Source organism: Thecamonas trahens (genome assembly GCF_000142905.1).
Source record: "Thecamonas trahens ATCC 50062 unplaced genomic scaffold supercont1.16, whole genome shotgun sequence".
Lineage (NCBI taxonomy): Eukaryota > Apusomonadida > Apusomonadidae > Thecamonas > Thecamonas trahens.
This window is the reverse complement of record NW_013657664.1, coordinates 53,002-73,110: the sequence shown is the minus strand read 5'-3', so window position 1 is coordinate 73,110 and position 20,109 is coordinate 53,002. Positions and strand designations below refer to the sequence as shown.

Here is a 20,109-nt window from a genome sequence, read left to right as displayed (position 1 = left end):
CATACTACGCGGCAAGGAGAACCATGGATGCCCAGAAGAGAAAGAGAGGATGTATTTCACAAAGCCAATACGTAATATTGCTTACTTGCGGCCCTGCGCTGCCGACGAAGCCCACGACATGGTGTTGGGCGTGTTCTGAGGCGTGTCGGGAATCATGGGCGAGACGCCCATGGCGACGACGCCGGACTCATCCATGGACGATCCGAGCATGCCATCACCACCACGGGGTGCACCCCGCCGCCGGCCGGCCATGGCCATGGGCGTGGACCCGTCTGTCTCGGTCTCCATGGACGCCAGTGCCGACTGGAGCGACATGCCAAAATCGGTCTGCGACCCGTCTGCCATGATTAATCGATAATGCTGTTGTTGCTAGTCACTTCTTCGGCTTACTTTTTCCTTGGCCTATGGGTGGTCAAGTGCTTGCTCAATCTGCATGTTCCGTCACACCCCGCATGTCCACACCCCGCACTCTGTGGTAAGTGGCTTCCCTGCCTACATTCCCCATCCCCTTTCTCTCGTGCTACCTGCCAAAGTGGCGGGAGGGGGAAGGGGGGGAGGGGACTCGGCGGTGGCGGTGGTGGCGGTGGCGACCAAAACTTAGCCAACGCACGCGTGTGTGCGGCAAGGCCTGACCAGGCGGAAGCAACTCGAGGAGGACCTCGTGCGCCGTCATATACAACGTAGCATGCTTACGTGTATCCATTGAGCAAGGGTGTGTTGGGCAAGGGCGTGGAGCCCGCTTCACCATGGGCAGTTGCTTGAACTGCCGGTGAGCGGCTTGGCACGAGAGACTTCCACGTCATGTGGAACACGTTCGGCGAGCCAATAACCATGCAGGTGTTGCTAAATAAGCCCAAACCAACCCCACCCGCCACATCAACAGATAGCCAACAAGCTCAACTACACCAAGGTCTACTTTGTTCTCCCTTCACGCCGCTCTTTCGTCCACAGTGTTGCTTCTCCTCCGGGGGAGGGAGGGAGGAAGGGGGGGAACACCACGACCAAAAACCAAAAACAGCCGGTGCCAGCCAGCCAAGCAAGCAAGACGGCCCATGGCTCGGCCATACACAAGCAGCCCCCCCACACACACACACCTGCCACCAGCCACACCGCCACCATGACAACAAGCAACCGACAAGCGTCTACACCATGACCAACATCAAGACCTTGTTCTAACTCATCTCACTTCCTTCCCCTCCCTCCCTGCTCCCCTCTCATTGGTTGGCTACTTACCCCTCGGAACGAGTGGAGTGGTACCGAGGTCAAGCGATTTAGGCCAACGAACGAAATGCCATTCACGACTTCTTCAATGACTTGCAAATATGGAACATCGCCCGATGAGATCTTCCTCTGCCTCGCAACGCATAGCTGGTGAAAGAGCCTCACTTTCACCATCCAAAGGTACTACATGGGTAGGAGGGTAGGCCGCCATGGTAGGAGTTGGCATGGTGGTGGTGGTAGGAGGAGGAACATGGAGAATGGGCGTGGGGAATGACGGCCGGTATCTATGGCTCACAGACATCCACTCCTAGGCACGCGTGACTCGGCGACTCGATGGAACACAACATGACATCGCTGACGATATCACACGTAGGGAAAGTCCCCCACTTCTTCAACCAACCAACATCCGAAACTCCTTAACCAGCTTGCCTATAGTCGACCCGCCAACCCTGTACCGCCCCTGATCGCCGTCACCATCACCCTCCTTCCCCCCCCCCCCCCTCCCTGCTATACATATCTTATCCCACAAGTCAACACCCATGTCCTTCACCTACAATCACAGGTCGTCCCCCCCCCCTAGCCCACCCACCCACCCACCCACCCCCTAATCCCCATCCCATACTCCGATCCCCCCCCCCCCCCCCGATACGCCGTCCTCATCCTCCGGGTCGAGCGAGGCAGCTCCCGAGGCCAACCGACCGGGCAACGCACCGTGGAAGCCACCAGTACAGCAAGTAGAACATTCTCCTCTCCCTCCCCCTTCCCCCATACATATAGTATGTGTATTGGCATGGTGGGCATGGGGTGTGTGGTGGTGGTCATGGTGGTCATGACCTCCATCTCGTTGCTCCATGGGTGTGACGGACTGGCTGTGAATGGCGTGACAACAGTCGCCAGTGAGGCATCGTATCATCTCCGTATGGAGTATCCCTACCTCCCGCAATGGAACTTCACCAGTATGCCCTGGCATGTGGCCTTGGCCAATGCCTCGGTTCGTGCTCTACACTTGGATGTTTGGTATGATGCTGGTAGGTGGTCCGTTTGGAATGTCGATGGTTATGATCATGCTTCGCTCTGCTCCTCCTTGACCTCGTGCTTGCTCTCTCTCCGCAACGCCACGCTTCAGCAAGCCGCGGCACCAGGCAACGCCTCATCGTCATCGCTACATGGTCATGCTGAGTATCCTTTGATCTTGCTCATGCTCCGCATTAGGGACGCTGATTTGGTTCAGTTTGCCTCGTTTCAATGGGATGCTCTGGATGCCGTCCTCGCCGCCGGATGGCCTACCGACGAGCTGCTGAGTCCTGACAAAGCGCTTGCTCTTGCACATCGCTCTGGCTCAACTGATGTGAGAGCCATGGCGCGTGAGAACGCCTGGCCAGCCGTCCGTCAGGTCCGCTCGCACCTCGCGGTCCTGATGTACGATCACGGCCTGTCGTACCAGCCGATCGACGGCCCGCGACGGCTGGCCTGGCCGCTGATGGACGGCAGCGCAGGTGCAGATGACTCTCGCGTCGCATTTGTGTACTTTCCCTTTGTCACGGCCTCTGTCGCCACCGACATCGCCGCCGCCGCTGACCAAGGCTACATGGTCGTCGCCGGTGTCGACGGTGGCTATCTCGGCTCGCACCAGTACACCCTCGATGGTGTCCGTGCCATGTACTTTGACACCACCGATGTCAACCGCAACAGCCTGGTCACCGTCGCCGAGGTGGGCGAGTTTGCCACCGCCACCGGCGCAGCGTGGTCGGCTACCCACGCCGTCGTTGCGCAGCAGATCTTTGCCTCTTGCGGCGACTCGGGCTCGGGCGTCCCGTTCTCAGCCATCCCCTGCCTCGAGAGCCAGGGTGGAGCGTCGTTTGGCTTTTCATTCACTCCGAACCTTGCCGAAATCAACCGCGATCCTGCTGCGTCGGTTGCCGCCCGCGATGCTGCCCTCGCTGCTGGTGCCCACGTCGTCGTCACCCGCTTCCCAACGCCGGTCGACCTGGTGACCGGCGAGTCGCGCGCCGACTTTCACGTTGCTCTGGAGGCTCCGTACGTCTGCAATGCGCGGACTGCGCCCACCTCGTGCTCGGTGGCCAACATCTCTGCCGCGCTCCGCGGCGAGTGCGCCGTCGCAGGCTGCGCCGAATGTGAGGCCCTCGATACATGCGTCGTGTGTGCGGCGGGCCACGGCCTCCAGCCTGGCCAGTGGTGCATGGCGTGCACGCCCGACCATCCCTTTGTCTCAACCACTGCGCCGTGTGCAGGGACCGTCCCATCGCCGCCGCCCCCACCTTCGCCTCCGCCACCGCCGCCGCTGCCGCCGCCGCCGCCGCCGCCCCCACCGCCGCTGGCCAGCTCGCCGCCGCCGAGCCCGCCACCAACGACAATGGCCGGCGGTGCGTTTGGAGGCCTCGCTAGCAGCACGACGCGGCCAAAGGCCAACTCTGGCGTCGCTATTGGAGGTTTTGTCGTTGTTTGTGTAAGCATAGCGGCTGCTATCAGCTACAGGTACCGGCGGTCGGTCCAGCGGACGCTCAGGCGGTCGCCGACGCTCGGCGCCCGCGGCGACAAAGACATGGTGGCGCTTGCGCCGCTGCCTGCGCTTGTCTAGTGCGGGAGATCGCACTTTAGATACGAGAACTGTGAGCCAAAGGCGTAGTAAAGGTACCAGCAGTACCAGTTGAGCGCGTTGCCGGTGGTTGTCGACATGTTACGGTTGTCGATGGCGTCGTTGTAGGCGAGGACCTTGGCGTATGACCACCCGAGGTACTGCAGGTAGTACGAGCCAATCGACTCGCCAGTCCGGTCCATGCCACCCTCGCAGTGAACAACAACCACTAGCGGCTTGCCGTGGCTCGACGGAGTGTGGACAAGCGAGTGGAGGTACGGAATGCGCGACGGCAGCTTGTCGATCATGTCCTTGGGCAGGGCCTTGGCCAGATCTTTGCGCACGGCCTCATGCAGCTTGTTCGCATCATCGACCGAGCCGACCAGCGGCCACGAGATGAGCTTACCACGAGTGGCATTTGCGGCAAAGTACGCCTCCTCCACCTTGAGATTGGCCCGCTCCTTGGGCAGCAGCGGCGAGAGGAGCGAAAAGTCCATCATGAACAGATCGTCATCAGCCGGAAACTGGATCGACGCATTGGCGGCCACCTCTGCCATCCGACCGGTAAGCCCTGTCCAATCAAAGCTTCCACTCGGCGTCAAAGGATCGTTGGATCGGAAGAGAAAATTGCCTGTCGTCGCATCGTAGTCCACCAGCCGGAGCTTCTTGCTGTCAAACGTCTCGCCAGCCCCACACGCCACCAGCCAGCACGCCGCCACCACCGCCACGGTTGCCACTACAAACCGCACCTGCACACCCATGTCTTCTCCACTTGGTCCGCAAAGTCGAAACGTGTGTGAGATACGTGGTCGTTCCTTTGCCAACGCCTCGCCACCCACCACACTGCCTTGGCTACTGGTCCTCTGACGCACGCGCACGCCCGCAACGGTTTGGCTGGCTGGCGGCGGAGCGCGTGCGGAGCCCGGAATCGAGTTAGTGTTGGCCATGCGCAGGCAGCAATGATGACGGGAAAGACATGCCCGGCGCTGATCGCTAGCTTTGCGTTCAAGTCGGCGGCTAACCATGTTGTGGGCATCGATGTGGGCTCGCTGCAGGGGGGGGCACTTGGCATCGGCCTGTGATGTGGTGGGGACAGAGGCAGAGGCAGAGGCAAGCAAGATCGGCGCCATACGGCAAATGGGGAAGTTCATCTTGTTCATGCGTAGGTTGCTGGTGGTGGTGGTGGTTGGCTTACGACAGATCAAGAACCGTGCCAGGCTTGACCATGGCAGCCTCGTGGTTGGCCAGCGCGTGCGGGATGGACTGGTTGGTCTCGCGGAGGAACTTCTTGAGGTAGTAGAAGACGCCCGAGTCTGCGTCGGTGAGGAAGGTATGCGCCTCGCCGCCCTTGCCGGCGCGGGCTGTCCGCCCGATGCGGTGGGTGTAGACCTCCATCTGCCGCGGCATGTCGTAGTTGACAACGTGGGTCACGTTCGGCACGTCGATACCACGGCCAAGGACGTCAGTCGCGACAATTACGTTGCGCGAGCCTGAGCGGAAGGCACGCAGCGCAGACTCACGGTCAGCTTGCGACTTGCCACCGTGGATGACCGCCACGGCGTGGCCGGCCTTGCTCAGCGCCTCGGCCACAGTGGCCACGGTGGACTTCTCGTTGACAAAGACAATGACCAGGCCGTTGCGCGCGCGAGAGAGCACCCGCTGCAGCGCCGCCGGCTTCTTTGTCGGCTTCACAAACGAGACAAACTGCTTGATGCGGTCGACGGCACGCCCGACCTTGCCGATCTCCACCACCACTTCGTCGACCATGTACTCCTTGGCGAGGTGGAAGACCTCAGGCGCCATAGTCGCCGAGAACATGACCGTCTGCCGCTGCAGCGCCTTGCCGTTCTCGCCGCTCACCTCGCCCTTCATGGCCTCGAGGATCGAGCCGACCTGCGGCGCAAAGCCCATGTCGATCATCCGATCCGCCTCGTCCAGAATGATGTAGAATGCGCGGGTGAGGACCAGGTACCGCGACTCGATGAGCTCATTGATCCGCCCAGGCGTCCCAATCACAATATCCTGTCCGTCGCGCAGCGCAGAGAGCTGTCGTGTCTTATCGGTGCCGCCCACGATGACGCACGAGTGGAGCGGCGGCTCGACCTCGGCCGCAAACTTGACCGCTTCGTCCTCAATCTGCTGCGCAAGCTCGCGTGTCGGTGCGAGGACCACTGCGTATGGGCCCGAGTCCGCTGTCGTGGGAGACACTCGCGGCAGATACGAGAGCCGTGCAAGGAGCGGGAGCAAGAACGCCGCCGTCTTGCCCGAACCCGTCTCGGCGAGCCCAATAATGTCGCGCGCCTCGAGCCCGACCGGAATGGCCTGCATCTGGATCGGCGTCGGCTCGCGATAGCCTGCGTCGTAGATGCCGGCTGTGAGTGAAGGCGGAAAGTTGCTGTACCGCCCCACGTCGGCCCACGACCGCAGCGGAGGCGGAACCTTGGCGCCCTTGACCTTGATGTCAAAGTCCTCGCGCACAATGTTCCAGTCGCGGGCGGTCATTTCGCTCAGCTCCTTCTCCCCCCAGTGCTTGCCGCCCACCACCGCTGTCCCGCTCCGCCGCGCCCACACCTCCACCACGTCCTTGGGCTTGACAAGCTCCGGGTGCTCCGCCACACGCTTCGACATCAGCTCGTCGTAGAACTTGGCCCCCTCGGACTTGACCTCCAGATCGATGCCACCAAACCGTCCGCGCCCAAATCCCGGCACAAATGTGTGCGGATTGGCGTACAGCTCGTCCACGGCCTCGGACGTGTCGTCCTCGTCACCCCACTCCATCGACTCCTTGCTCGGCGCCGAGAACCGGCCGACTCTCTGCCGCTGCCGCTTCTTCTTCTTCTTCTCCCGCGCCGCTCTCTCGCCACTTCCACCGGTCGAGAGCCCTTCGCCACGCCCGCGGACCAGATACGACTCCTTGATCGCATTGATCATGTCCGATGACAGCCCAGACGCCGCCACTACCTTGGCCTTGCTTCCTCCCGCCCGGGCTCTCGCCACCGATCGGCCACCCGTCTGCACCCCCGATCGACCACTAGCGCCAGTCTTAGCCATGCTCATGCCCATGCCCAACCCGCTGACTGTGCCTGTTCGACTCGCCCGCATCCGTGCATCCTTCCCCACATACCCAACCTGTCCGCCGCTGCCGGCTCCGCTCGCGCCACGTCCACCGCCCGCCAGTCCTAGCACCTCTCGGGCAGACGGCGGGCGCCGCCTTCGGCTTGGTGGCGGTGCTGGCCCACGTGCTGGTGACCTAGACCGAGACCGAGAACGTCCTCTCGGCTTTGAATCCATGCTCGCCTGCAAAAGAGTCGACTGTGGCTCTCTGGCTGTCTCGACGTCTCGACTTGCACTCGTCGTCGTCGTCGAGCCGAGACGCGCTGTGTCGCTCTTGGTCTGCCGCGCCTGCCGCGAATTTGATCAGACCGGGGACGAGTGCTGGCAACATGGCAGGCAGCTCACACAAGGCAGATATCCCTGATATAGGCACAATAGTGATGTGAGATTATAGCTGGGATGTTGGAGAACGTGATGGTTGGGTTGGATGTTTGCAGTGCGGAAGAAGAAAGACGTAAGAGGTGCTGAAAGTGAAAACAGATCACCACAAAAAGAGATGGATGATCAAAGTGTGGTGACATAGTAAACATGACCCAACTGTTCCTGCCGCGACGTTTTTGTGCACTGACGGCAGACATGCTCAAGGCGTTTAGGCGCAAGAGATCGAGTTTATGATGTAGTTCACGAGCGCGAAGCCTCGTATGACGCCGCGTACAGCGATGACGACGGCGATGATGATGATGAGTTGGCCTCGGACGAGCCGGACGACGACGATGACGACGACGACGACGATCGCCCGCCGAGGGCAGTGTAGGCGTTGTCGCGGCCGAGCCGGACGTAGGCCTCAAAGAGCTTGGACGGAAAGTTCTGGGTCTGGAGCGTCGAGTGGTGCGGAAAGTTGTTGTACGCGCCGGCCGGGTACTTTGAGCCGCACCAGGCCTTGAGCGGGTAGTACCACATGAAGGCGCCCGAGGTCGACCAGGGGCAGCACGTAGTGGCGCACGAGTGCGGATCCGAGATGGCCTCGTCATCAAACGAGGCGTCTGCCCAGTGGGCGCCAGCGGCGCGGCCGGTCTCGAGCGAGGCAAAATAGTTGGTAAAGGCGGCGTCACGCGACTTGGACGCATCGATCTTCTTGATGTACGTCAGCTTGCCCTTGGCCAGCTCCTTGTGAGTGTGGTTCTCGCGGTAGGTGAGGTCAAAGTCGACGGCAACAGCGTCCGAGTCGGTGAACCCGAGCTGGGCGATGGCTGATGTCACGTCGGTCCCCGCCTCGCTCGGCACGATCGAGACGTAGAAGCCGTCGAGCGAGGTGTGGGCGAGCTCCATGGCGCGGAGCAGCGAGGTGCATCCCACGGTTGGGTCGGCGCCGCCGTCGAACGAGTAGATGCGGGTGACCTTGCGCTGGAAGAGCGGAAGCAAGCCGAGGTTCTCAAAGTGGCCGCCGTCCGAGAGGTACATGTACGGCGGCGGCTGGACGTAAAATTCGAGACCGAGCATGACCCGGACGGTGCGGAACATGGGCGCGGCCGAGAACAGCTGGCTCCGCTCGTGGAACGGGAAGAACGAGGCAATGTAGAGCAGGATGACGCTGCCGACCGCGATCCACACCAGTTGAAAGTTGAGGAGTGTGAGGAAGAGGAGCGCGCCGAGGACTGCCACCGTCCCGTTGGCCACCAGGGCGAGCAGTTCGGCATGGTCCGAAAAGGCAAAGTACCACCCGAGGCCGAGGTTGAGCGAGCCAAAGAGAAATCGAAACGGCGAGAGTGAGACGTCCTTGGAGCCCATGACAAACGAGATGACTGCGCCTGAGATCGAGACCGCCCGTGACGCCTTGAGTGTGCTCGGTGTCTTGCGGAAGCCGGTCCGCGCCGAGCCGGACTTGGCGGACGAGATGAGAAAGTCGGATGCTGCGTACCGCTCGCCAATGTGCGCGTGAAAGTCGGTCTGCGTCGTTCCGACTAGCCAGATCGGCCATCCGAGCTCGCTCTCGAGCTCGGCAACGTGGCCCATGTTGAGCTGCGGATCCTCAAAGAACGCCCGCCGCAGCAACTTCTCGTACGTGTGCGGCAGGAGCGAGGTAACCGGGTAGTAGAAGAACGGAAAGACAGCGAGCAGAGCAAATGAGCCGAGCATGTACGCCTTGCGCCAGACCGAAAAGTCCCCGACGTTAGCAAACGTCTCCTGGTCGTTGGCATCCTCGATGCACCACTTGGCAATGGCCGCAGTGCCAAAGAGCGCCGCCGCCATCACGATCGCGCCGCCGACAGCGAGAAAGACCCGTCGCAGCGTGCCCTGTGCAGGCGTGACAGAAATGAGGATAAAGACAACAAGCAGCGTCCAAGCCGTCCGCTGCAGCTCCGAGTTGAACTCGTCGTGCCAAAGGATGGTGAGAAAAGTGACAAGAAGGATGACCGCCATCGAGAGCAGCGCCCCCAGTCGCGTCGTCAGCTCCGTTCCGGTCACCAGGATATCGCGCGTCCGCGACTGTGGCTTCTCGCTCAAGCTCTGCCGCACAAGCCAGGTCACGATCGTAATGACGATGCATCCGCCACAGATGGAAAACGCAAGCGGAACTTCCAGATCGAGAAGGTCGTTGAAAAATGAGGTCGACGACGACGATGCCCGCAGCTTGGCGCCCACAAACTCGTCGATGATGATGGTGACCGGCGCCGCCAGCGCAATGCCCCACACAATGTTGGTAAAAAGCGTGACAACGCAAGTCAGGTACAGCATCGCGTACTTGATCAGCACGCCAAACCGCCATCCGGCGGAAATGCCGTCATTCTCCGGCTCAGTCGCCCACGGCGTGAGCCACTGCGACCGGCTCACCATCTTGCGGTGGACCTTGTCCACAATCTCGACCGCTCCCTCGTCGAACGCCTTGCCCTCGACCTTGGCCATCGCATACATCGCCGACGCCGTGTACCCGCCTCCTGACACGCTCGACAGGTACTTGGCCTGCTGCAGAACGCCTGCACGTGCAAGTTCCTGAAGTCCACCCAGGCAGAACGATGCAGACCGGATGCCACCACCCGACAGCGCCACGCCCACTGTCTCGGTCTCCTCCACAGACGGCGGATCGACCTTTTCCATGTCACATCCTCCTGCTGCCGCCGCCACCACCGGCTCCGACCCGCTCTCCTCGGTCACGCACGTGTACTCGTCGTCATAGCCGTAGCTCGACCCAGATTCCGACTCGGAGTATGACGACATGCTCGACCTAGCCGTCCAAAGACGTAGCGCGTAGAGAGGGATCAAGGTGAGCGCTCTTTGACATGAAGGAGAAAAAAAACCCCCCCGATCACACCTTCCCGACACACATACATCCCTCCCCATGACGACAGTTTGACCTCATCCTCATCCTCTTGCTATTTTTTCCTGCCACAGCCAAATAGCTCTAACACCTAGAGCTCGTCTGTTCAGGACAGCCTCTGAGATCTGCTGCTTGTTTTCTGCGCAGTCTGCCAGAAAAGACCGGACAAACGATGGCTACAAAAAGCAACGTGACGTTGGCGCCAAGGCTGCGATCCCCTCTCCCCCCGCTGACCCCGACCCCTCACAGCGACTACACTGCGCAATTCGCACATGGTACTCCAGCCATACAAGCAATACGCTGCAACATGACATGGACTGAAGACTCAGAAGGTACGTACGTCTAAGAGTCAGGTATGGCTGAGCTTGAGCTTGCCGACCCGGCCCCCCCCCCCCCCCCCCCTCCCCACGCGTTCGCCTCTCTGGCGCTCTCTGGCTCGATGCACGCCTCACTCGAATGAACGCTGACGCAAACCACGACTGTCACATGTGGTAGTCAAAGGCCGAATCCCTACCGTAGCCCTATCGGAAGTGTACATGGTTGGAGCGCGTGGTGCGTGGTGATGTCCTCATCCGTACTTTGCTTTGTCAAGGTGTGATGGTGAACATGATGGTGGGCGTGGGCGTCATGGTGGGCACATCTGTCTCTCACTCTGCTTCCCTTCTGCCCGAGCCGAAAATGGCGCCATGCCGATGCTCGAGCGTTCTCAGTTTGAGTGGCAGGATGTGGCGAGCGAGTGCTCAGGTGGGGAGGAAGGTGATATGCATGGTTCGCAGACCGATGTCTGTGATAACACGGCGAGCGCGACAGATAGCGCGACCAGCAACCTGGCTTGCGAGTATGATTGCTTGCTTGCTTGTTGTTGTTGCCTGTGTCTTGTTTGCGCATGGCCCCGAGGTGGAACATCGGTGGCGCGGGCATGAGGCGACCATCCACCTCATGGGCCACCGTGGGTGGTATGTGGCTAACTACATGATGGCTGCATCTCGTTGGGAGGCAAGAACAAGATGGGGCATGCTCAAGGCTTATGCCAAGCCGCTTGTTCTTCCCCAGGCCGCGTGGTGGCCTCTGATTCACAAACGAGTCGATGCTTGGGGTCCGAACTTGTACCGAAGCGACCTCTCGCCGCGGTGGCTCAACGATACCCATGACTTTGCCGTCCTCCTCGCCCACTGTGTTGTCCTGCCCAACGGGACGCTGGCTAATGGTCGGATCATGGTTCATTTTGATGACTTGCCGCTGCAGGATCCCGGCCGCTCTGCCGTTGACGATCAGCTCGTCTGGCAGCATCGTGTGCTCTCTGGCCACAAGGCGACTCGCGGGAGCGCTCGCCGGGCAAGAACGATGAAGCTCGCCGGCAATGAGCTGCTGCTCTCGTTTTTGCATTTAGCAGGTCGGGCGTGCATGAGCTCGATCGGTGAGGCGGGGCGGATGGTGTTTGCCGAGGTGCTTCCGGCGGTGGCAAGTGCGCTCGGTGTGGTGGTTGATGAGTGGGGGTTTGCGCACACGGAGCTGCGCATTGCGCTACCGCTCTGCCTACATGCACCGCATCGGGCGCCTGCGGTTGATTTTGTACTGGAGGCCTTTGGCTTTAAGGTCCTTGGCTTGACACCGGCAAGCATCTTGTGGGTACCGCGCGGGGTAGCCGTCCTCTCATCGGCAGCGGTCTGGATCCGGCAGGCGCCGCACAAGTTTGTGACGCACGAGACAATGGCAGCATGGCTTGCGGCCATCCGCAAGACGTACGTGCCGCAGCTTGCGTCCGAAGCCGAGATCCTCGGGGAGTACAACTACACCTCGTGCGTCGCGGTCTCTCTCGAGCGCCCGCTGGCCGGATGGCTAGCGTCGTTCCGGGCGGCTGGCCGTGTGCCGGACGGGGTTGTCGATGTGGGGCGCGAGCTTGAGCGGAGGCTTGATGGGCGATGCGAGAGCCACACCCTCGGGGCGCACGCGCTCACCGAGACGTCGGGTAAGGACGAAGTAGCCAGGGTTGTCGAGCTCCTTGCGCGGGCCAACGTTATTGCCACTGCGTCCGAGTTCTGGGGCGGATACGTCGACGACGACGCCGGTACGGCAGCGCGCCACACTGGCGACGTTGTTTGGGAGGCGTGGGCGCCGCTGCTCGCGACGCGGGAGAGTGGGTACCTGCTCGATGTCGTGAGCTCGAGCTCGCCGTACAGCTACGCGACGTCGGACGGCTCTGCGCTCTTGATCAACAAGGCTTTCTATGACATGCTGATTGACGTGTGCAACGTTGCGGGCGGGACAGACGCAATGATTCGCGGCATTGTGTATGCGCCGTACTTTGGCCCGCCGGCGCAATCTGTTCCGCGCGACGAGGCACGGTTCGCCGCGTTTGAAAGCGCGTTTGGTCCGTTTCCGCCGCACACCTGGGCCGACCTGCCCCAGTTTGTGGCGCGGGTGGCGGACTCAGTGGCGCCGGCCATGGTGGTGGATCCGATGGCGGTGCAAATGCTCCGTGATCCGCGCGAGGTCTTGGCGCAATACCCGGCAGTCGTCGGCCCGACGCCGCTGGCGACGTTTGAGCGGGAACGACCCAAGTCGACGGCCAAGTATGACTCGCTGTATGCTGACAAGGTTGTGCACCCAAACCACGCCGATGTGAATGGGCGGATGGTGTGGCCGGTGGAGAACAACGCGTCGTGGGTGGTCTACATCCCGGACGGGGCTGTGGGCGAGGACGGGCTGGTCTTTGACCGTGACTACGTCCTCAATGTTGGGCTCACCGATGCCGACGACCAAATGGCGTACGCGTGGCGTATGCGGTCGGAGGCGCGCGGGCCGCGGATCCGGCCAATGCTGCTGAGGGTGGAGGGCGTGGTGTACAACCTGGTCACGAACTGGTCCGAGCTCTACTTTCACTTTTGGGCCGAGACGGTGCCACGGTTGCTGCTTGGCGAGAGCCTTTGGCGCGACAACGACAAGATGTGGATCTACATGTACGTCGGCTTTGGGTATGTGCAGCATGCGCTGGAGGTGATCGGGCTCGGCGAGCGAGTGCTCCCGTTCTCGCACCACCAGGTGGTGCTCCCGTCAGACGGAGTGTACTTTGCACGGCCGTCGACTGTGTACTACATTACCGCTGAGGGCGCCGCAGCGATCTACAGGGCGTTCGCAGAGGAGACCGGGCTGAGCCGGGCGGCGGCGCGCGGGAGCCGGAACGATCCGATTGTGTACATTCGGCGGACGGTGACGCGGCCTGCGGTCAACGACGCCGAGGTCCTCGAGCTGCTGCAGAGCAAGTATGGCTCGCAGCTGGTGGTGTTTGACGATTCGGAGCCACTGACACTCGAGGATACGATCTCGCTGTTTTCGCGGGCCGGAATGGTGTTTGGCACCTCGGGCGCCGGCATGGTCAATCTTGTCTTTACGCCGCCGTCGCAAAAGGTGGCGCTTGTAGAGAACATTGCAGCGGGTGACATGTGCCTCTGCCACTACCACACGGCGACGGCCGTGGGTGGGCGGCACTACTTTCTGTTTGATGCCACGTCGACGGAAAAGTACGCGCCGCAGACGGTCGACGTCGACGAGTTGGGAGTTCTGCTGGATCTTGCGTGGAGCGAGCGGCTGGAGCGGCTGGCGACCGAGCTGTAGCAAGCGGGCGGGCGGAGGCGTGCGCATGCGGGTGAAGGCCAGTAGCTGCTATTCCCTTTCTTTGATGTCGATCAACGAGCAAGACGGCACGAGGAGGCGGCGTGCTGGGGGCGCCGCGGCTCCGCGCCCGTGTTGGCGAGACGGGGTGCGCTCACGAAGCACGAGTGGCCGAGGGCGCGGCCGATGACGAAGCGGCGGCGGCGGTCGGCTCCGGGGTGGATTGGGTGGCGGAGGTGCGTGGGGTGGGAGGCGGGGTGGACCACTCGGGCACAACGTTCCTGGGGGTCTTTGCGCGAGCGCGCGAAGCGTGCGGGTCCTCGATGCAGCCGGTGGCGAGGTAGTGGTCGAGCTGAGACGAGGCCGCGAGGAGGAGGCCGAGGAAGGGCGGTGACGGCACGAGCGGGCGAGTGGTGTACTCGGGATGGAACTGGGTGGCAAAGTAGAAGGGATGGCTCTTGAGCTCGACGATTTCCATGCGGCGGTTCTCGTCGCCCTTGCCGGAAAAGACCAGCTCGCCCTTGGCCTCGAGGCGGTCGATGTACTCGGGGTTGACCTCGTAGCGGTGGCGGTGGCGCTCGTAAACGATGTCGGTGCCGTAAAGCTTGTGAGCGAGGGTGTTGTGGGCAATGTCGGTCGGGCGCGAGCCGAGGCGCATGGTGCCGCCGAGTTGGGTGGTGGAGACCTCGGGCATGTTGAGGATGACGGGCTCGGCAGCGTCGGAATCCATCTCCTCCGACGCAGCGTCGATGATGCGGAGGACGGAGCGGGCGTACTCGATGACGGCAACCTGGAGGCCAAGGCAGATGCCGAGGAACGGGATCTTGTGCTCGCGGCACCACTTTGCGGCGGCCATCTTGCCCTCAAAGCCGCGCTCGCCAAAGCCTCCGGGCACAATGACACCGTCGGCAGAGCAGAGCTTGGCCCAGGTCGCGTGGTACTCGGGAGCGTCCGAGTCGAGCATGGCTTTCTCGAGTGAGGGGGCCTCGACGAGAACGAGGTTGAGCTTGCGATGGGCGGCGTATGCCGCGTGGTTGAGCGCCTTGATGAGCGAGTGGTACGTGTCCGACGCCGAGTCGAGGTACTTGCCGACGAGGGCGATGGAGACCGGGGTGGTGGTCTTGTCGATGGCGGTGGCCATCAGGCGCCAGTTGCTGAGCGAGTACGCGCTGACGAGCTCCTCGTCCGGCACCAGCTGGAGGTGCGACATGAGGTAGTCGGTCAGCCCGTTGTCCTCGAGCAGGCACGGGACGTGGAAGACGTTGGCCAGGTTGTAGACCGAAAGCACCTGCGGGAGCTGGACGTGACCATTGAGCGCAATCTTGGCGCGGACCGACTCGGGCAGCGGGTCCTGCGACCGGCAGACGATGACGTTGGGCGAGAGGCCGAGTCCGCGCAGGGTCTTGACAGAGTGCTGGGTCGGCTTGGTCTTGGCCTCGGAGCCAATGGTGGGGACGAGCGAGACGTGGATGAGGGCAAAGTCTTCGGCGGGCGTCTCGTACTGCATCTGGCGCATAGCCTCAATGAACGGCATCGACTCGATGTCGCCGATCGTTCCGCCGAGTTCGATGATGCAGACCTGCGGGATGCCGCCAAAGCGACTGACAGGCATCCGCGCCACGCGGTTGATCCAGTCCTTCACCGCGTTACACACATGTGGCACAACCTGGACAGTCTTGCCCAGGTACGCGCCGCGGCGCTCGGCCTGGATGACTTCCATATACATCTTGCCGGTGGTGATGTTGTGGTCCGAGGTGAGGGTGATGTCACCGAACCGCTCGTAGTTGCCCAGATCCAGATCGACCTCTCCTCCATCGTCAAGGACAAACACTTCGCCGTGTTCGTACGGCGACATGCAGCCGGCATCAATGTTGATGTAGGGGTCGATCTTGACGTGGGTGATGTTGATACCACGAGACTTGAGAATGACTCCCGTGGATGAAGCAAGAACACCCTTGCCAACGCCCGAAAGCACTCCTCCAGTCACGACGACATATTTGGTGTCATGCGGCGGCGGCGAGAGAAGGAGTCGCTCGCCGAGCGACGGCAACGAAGCGGCAGCGACTGGTGGACGAGTGGCTTGCGACTGCGGGAGAATAGGCGAGGGGGGGGGGGGGGAAGGGAAGGGGAAGGGGAAGGGAATGAGGAGAATCCCTCATGGGAGGAGTAGTTGACGTAGTATGCGTACCATATCTGATGACGTGAAAGACAAACAGAGTGATGTGTAACGGGTTTGGCTTGTGGCGGTAGGGGGGTCGTCAACTTGGTCCGCCGAGGTACTCGTCGTTCTCGGCCAAGGAGAAGACCAAGACGGTGAAAGAGGTGACGCAGCTGGTACTTGCTCGTGATGCAAAGCTTTGCAACTTTATCGAGTGGAAGGGCTACAAGCTGGTGTATCGGCGGTACGCGAGTTTGTACTTTGTGGCTGCCATCGACATGGACGACAACGAGCTCATCACGCTTGAGACCATCCATCAGTATGTTGAGATCCTGGACAAGGCGTACGGCAATGTCTGCGAGCTGGACCTCATCATGAACTTTATGACGGCGTACTACCTTCTCGACGAGCTCATCATTGGCGGTGAGCAGCAGGAGACGTCCAAGAAGGCCGTCCTCCGCGTCGTTGCCCAGCAGGACGCGCTGGAGGAGAACCCTAATGATAAGGCCTCTCAGATCTGATCGCTCTTGCTTCTGCCGTAACTCTGTCCCGCTGTGAGGTAAAGACCGACGCAGGCTGCGACTCACACCTCGCTGAGCGCCGAGGCTGGAAAGACGCAGCACGGGACAAGCCAGTTGCGGACGCAGCCGTAGTCGAACGGGTTGGCCTGGACCATAAAAGTGTTGCGGATGTCCTCGTGGGTGGTCACATTGCGCGAGAGAATCGAGACGTGGTAGCAGCAGAGCATGGGAAGGCAGCACCCGATGACCACCACGTACACAATAGTGGTCACAGCGCCGCCGACAAAGACCGGCGTCACATCCGCAGTCTCAAGCCGCACCCAGGTCATCACCGTCGCACCCAGCACCTCTAGTGCCAGGAGCGAGGTGACGATGAGAAAGCCCACAAAGTACTTGTAGTTGCGCTCGCCGATGCAGGTGCCCATCCATGGGCAGTGGTGGTCAAACTTGCGGACGCAATTGTCACACTCGGCGCAGTGCGAGGCCCGCGGCGGGCGGTACACCTTGCACGTCCGGCAGTACTTGACCTCGATCTTGGCGCCATTGCGCCCGACTACCAGCTGGTGGCTCATCCGCTCATCGCCCGCCTCGTCGGCAGCCTGCGCCTCACGCTTGCGCCGCTCCCGCCGCTCCCGCCGCTCCTGCCGCCGTGCCCGCCGCCGCGCTCGCCGGGCCGCCTCCGACTCTGATTCGCTCGATCTCTGACTGACCGCGTCGTCGGCCTCCTCCTGCTCGCTCGTGCTCTCGACAACGTCGGGCGCGTGCTTGCCGAGCTCGTACGCAGGGAGGTCGGGATCGTCGGCGAGCTCGAGAAAGACGCCGCGATGTGGCGGGATGATACCAGGGTCGACCAGCGCAGTCTTGGCGAGCAGCGTGAGCGAGAGGACCAGCAAATATGCAGTCGAGCCTAGAATAAGCCAGCCCGCGAGTTGGCCAAGCGCCCGCGGGACGAGCGGGGCGATCATGGCCCAGAACAGGATGTTGGGCAGAGCCATGGCGCCGAGCGTCATGCCTGCCGACCCGCTCCCTGTCGGCCCACGCACAAGCCGTCCCGAGCACATGAACACCGAGTTGCCCGGCCACTTGCGCCACCCCAACATGCCCATCCTCTGCTTGACTGGGGAGACGTGCCCACGCCCGGGCGAGCTTCTGCCACATCGGCGACTTGGCGACTTGGCGCCCTGGCCGCCTGAGCAGCACGGCTATGGCGGCGATGATGGGCGGGCGATCAGGACTTGTTTTGGCCACATCATGGTCGGTGCCATGTAGAACTATTACATACAGCAAGTGATAAGCGTTGGAACTATGTCTCCGACCCTCCTCCCCTCCTCCTCCTCCCCCCCCTTTCCTCTCTGCTCCCTCGCCACTCAGGCTGAGCATGTTGGCTTGGCTTGGCTTGTTCCGTTTGTTCACTCATTCCCCCGTCCGTTCGTTCGTTCGTCCGTTCGTTCAATTCGTTCGTTCGTTCGTTCGTTCAATTCGTTCGCTCGTCCGTTCGTTCGGCGACAGCATGACGCCGTCCTTAACTCCCCAACACTTTGACACGGATTTCACGCCACCTCTTAACTCTCATCCAAACATGGTATGTGACTGGCAAGGGATGGGCGTGTGAAGCGGGGGCATGGGTTGGAGAAGAGCTTTGAGAAGCGAAGAGGAGGAGGGTAGCAATGAGCATGACATATATATGTGCATAGACAGTGTTGTGCTGTAAGAGGCCTTCTCCTATGGCTGTGTGTGGTGTGAGGGTGGACGGTGTGAAGACGGGGGAGAGGCAAAGGGGGGAAAGGGCGATGGACCGGATCTCACCATTTGTATGACCACAGGCTCGCGGACCGAAGAAGCACCTCAAGCGCCTGAATGCGCCGACCCACTGGATGCTTGACAAGCTCACCGGTGTCTGGGTACGTACACACCATACCTATGCCTTGTTTCCCATCCCCTCTGTGTTATATGCCGCCCATGCTGCCCGTCATAGTCGGCCACAGCTGGCTTGCCAGGGATGGCCATTATTTTGGCTGTCGCAGGCAGACACACTCCCCCCTTTCCCCTCCCCCTACCCCCTCCCCCCCCCCTCGTGCACTCACCAGAGAACAACATGATGTTGTGTTGTGTATCGAGTAGGCGCCGCGCCCGTCGACTGGCCCGCACAAGCTCCGCGAGTGCCTGCCGCTCGTTGTGCTCCTCCGCAACCGGCTCAAGTACGCCCTCACCCGGCGTGAGGTCATCCTCATTGTCATGCAGCGCCTCGTCAAGGTTGACGGCAAGGTCCGCACTGACGCCACCTACCCGGCTGGCCTCATGGACGTCGTGACTATCGAGAAGTCCGGCGAGAACTTCCGCCTCGTCTACGACGAGAAGGGTCGCTTCCAGGCTGTCAAGATCGGCGCCAAGGCTGCCTCGTTCAAGCTCGGCAAGGTCGTCCGCCAGCAGCTCGGCCCGCGCGGTATCCCGTACATCGTCACGCACGATGGCCGCACCATCCGCTACCCGGACCCCGACATTCGCGTCAACGACACCGTCAAGATTGACATCGCCACTGGCAAGGTCACCAAGTTCATCAAGTTTGCCGTCGGCAACATCTGCATGGTCACCTCGGGCCGTAACATTGGCCGTGTTGGTGTCCTCCACGACAAGGAGCACCATGCTGGTGGCTTCGACATCGTCCACATCCGTGACGACGCCGGCCGCGAGTTCGCTACCCGCCTCAACAACGTCTTCATCCTTGGTGACGACAAGCCGTGGATCAAGCTCCCGAACAACAAGGGCATCAAGGCCGACATCTTCGAGGACCGCGAGCGCCGCATGAACAACCAGACTACCCAGTCGCTTTAAACAAAGGCTGCACGGTCAACCTGCAATCCGACCCCCCTTCCGTCGTCTCCGACTTTCCCATTTGGGCGGGCTGAAGCCAACGCCGTGCGTCAGTCGAGAGCCAACCCGTTTCTCTGCTGTCGGCAGCACACCCAACTGTTTCCAACTACAATGGCCTCCATTCCCGCCGGTGACGCCGCCAAGGGCGCCAAGATCTTCCAGAAGCGCTGCGCTCAGTGCCACACTGTCGATGACGTACGTAACCACAGTCTTCGCCACATGTTGCCTCACGTCATTCCTTTTCTCCATGTCGCCTTTGCTATGGCTGCCGTCCTTGCATCGGCTATTTTTGTCCCTCATTGCCCCCCCCTTCCCCGCCACACTACGCGACATCCACCCACTTCCGCACACCGCCAGCCCCCCTCCCCCCCCGTCCACCTACGGCCCCACCTCCATCTCTACACCCACAAGAGTACGACCGACATGGCTGAACATCCCTTTGGTTTATCTTTCTGTTCATATAACTTGCCCATACCTACCCCCTTTATACACCCCCCCTGCGGCGTGGGCAACTTCACACCGCTCTAGGCCTGGGGTCTGGGGAGTTTTCTCGGACTCGCCAGCCGCCGCCGGCGCTTTGGCCGCCTCTCCTCGACTTGCGCCACTAAGTATGGCGAATAAAGTGTTGGCATAATCTGACCACCCGTGCGGACCTCGGGGCTTCAGCACTTACGAGCAATCGCCGAGATTCGCCGACATCGACTCGCTGAGGCGTTGTATGTCTATGCTCTTCGACATCAGGTGCGATGTCCTTATCCTG

General features: G+C 61.5%; 10 protein-coding genes across 10 annotated transcripts in view; 5 read left to right on the top strand and 5 right to left on the bottom strand.

Moving 5' to 3' along the window:
- Positions 1 to 2,419: 2,419 nt before the first annotated feature.
- AMSG_03899 (uncharacterized protein) lies at positions 2,420 to 3,627 on the top strand (the record flags this gene model as incomplete). The annotated part of the gene is made up of 2 exons (XM_013903699.1): positions 2,420 to 3,426; positions 3,474 to 3,627. The coding sequence occupies 2 exons, from the start codon at positions 2,420 to 2,422 to the stop codon at positions 3,625 to 3,627; spliced, it is 1,161 nt and encodes a 386-aa protein (XP_013759153.1).
- A 94-nt stretch (positions 3,628 to 3,721) lies between these two features.
- Positions 3,722 to 4,578, bottom strand: AMSG_03898 (uncharacterized protein; the record flags this gene model as incomplete). Its single annotated transcript, XM_013903698.1, has 1 exon — positions 3,722 to 4,578. One exon carries the CDS (start codon positions 4,576 to 4,578, stop codon positions 3,817 to 3,819), a length of 762 nt encoding a protein of 253 aa, XP_013759152.1. The 3' UTR covers positions 3,722 to 3,816.
- Positions 4,579 to 4,910: 332 nt separating this feature from the next.
- AMSG_03897 (DEAD-box ATP-dependent RNA helicase 21) lies at positions 4,911 to 6,979 on the bottom strand. The gene has a single exon (XM_013903697.1). The coding sequence runs from the start codon at positions 6,917 to 6,919 to the stop codon at positions 5,009 to 5,011; it is 1,911 nt and encodes a 636-aa protein (XP_013759151.1). The 5' UTR covers positions 6,920 to 6,979; the 3' UTR covers positions 4,911 to 5,008.
- A 573-nt stretch (positions 6,980 to 7,552) lies between these two features.
- On the bottom strand, positions 7,553 to 10,087 carry AMSG_03896 (uncharacterized protein; the record flags this gene model as incomplete). The annotated part of the gene is made up of 1 exon (XM_013903696.1): positions 7,553 to 10,087. One exon carries the CDS (start codon positions 10,085 to 10,087, stop codon positions 7,553 to 7,555), a length of 2,535 nt encoding a protein of 844 aa, XP_013759150.1.
- Positions 10,088 to 10,908: 821 nt separating this feature from the next.
- Positions 10,909 to 14,400, top strand: AMSG_03895 (uncharacterized protein; the record flags this gene model as incomplete). The annotated part of the gene is made up of 1 exon (XM_013903695.1): positions 10,909 to 14,400. A coding segment is annotated over one exon (2,894 nt), but the record flags the coding sequence as incomplete, so codon positions are not given.
- On the bottom strand, positions 13,458 to 16,020 carry AMSG_03894 (CTP synthase). The gene is made up of 2 exons (XM_013903694.1): positions 15,988 to 16,020; positions 13,458 to 15,885 (listed from the first exon to the last, which is right to left on the bottom strand). Exons 1-2 carry the CDS (start codon positions 15,988 to 15,990, stop codon positions 13,954 to 13,956), a joined length of 1,935 nt encoding a protein of 644 aa, XP_013759148.1. The 5' UTR covers positions 15,991 to 16,020; the 3' UTR covers positions 13,458 to 13,953.
- Positions 16,020 to 16,478, top strand: AMSG_03893 (AP-1 complex subunit sigma-2; the record flags this gene model as incomplete). Its single annotated transcript, XM_013903693.1, has 2 exons — positions 16,020 to 16,039; positions 16,076 to 16,478. The coding sequence occupies 2 exons, from the start codon at positions 16,020 to 16,022 to the stop codon at positions 16,476 to 16,478; spliced, it is 423 nt and encodes a 140-aa protein (XP_013759147.1).
- Positions 16,479 to 16,540: 62 nt separating this feature from the next.
- AMSG_03892 (palmitoyltransferase ZDHHC9) lies at positions 16,541 to 17,584 on the bottom strand (the record flags this gene model as incomplete). Its single annotated transcript, XM_013903692.1, has 2 exons — positions 16,541 to 17,119; positions 17,189 to 17,584. 2 exons carry the CDS (start codon positions 17,582 to 17,584, stop codon positions 16,541 to 16,543), a joined length of 975 nt encoding a protein of 324 aa, XP_013759146.1.
- A 618-nt stretch (positions 17,585 to 18,202) lies between these two features.
- Positions 18,203 to 19,310, top strand: AMSG_03891 (40S ribosomal protein S4; the record flags this gene model as incomplete). Its single annotated transcript, XM_013903691.1, has 3 exons — positions 18,203 to 18,208; positions 18,302 to 18,379; positions 18,600 to 19,310. The coding sequence occupies 3 exons, from the start codon at positions 18,203 to 18,205 to the stop codon at positions 19,308 to 19,310; spliced, it is 795 nt and encodes a 264-aa protein (XP_013759145.1).
- A 129-nt stretch (positions 19,311 to 19,439) lies between these two features.
- AMSG_03890 (cytochrome c) overlaps positions 19,440 to 20,109 on the top strand; it is a 1,432-nt gene continuing 762 nt past the window's right edge. The window contains exon 1 of the mRNA XM_013903690.1: positions 19,440 to 19,544. Within this exon, the coding sequence (XP_013759144.1) occupies positions 19,461 to 19,544 (84 nt within the window). The 5' untranslated portion in view covers positions 19,440 to 19,460. The remainder of the gene's footprint in view (positions 19,545 to 20,109) is intronic.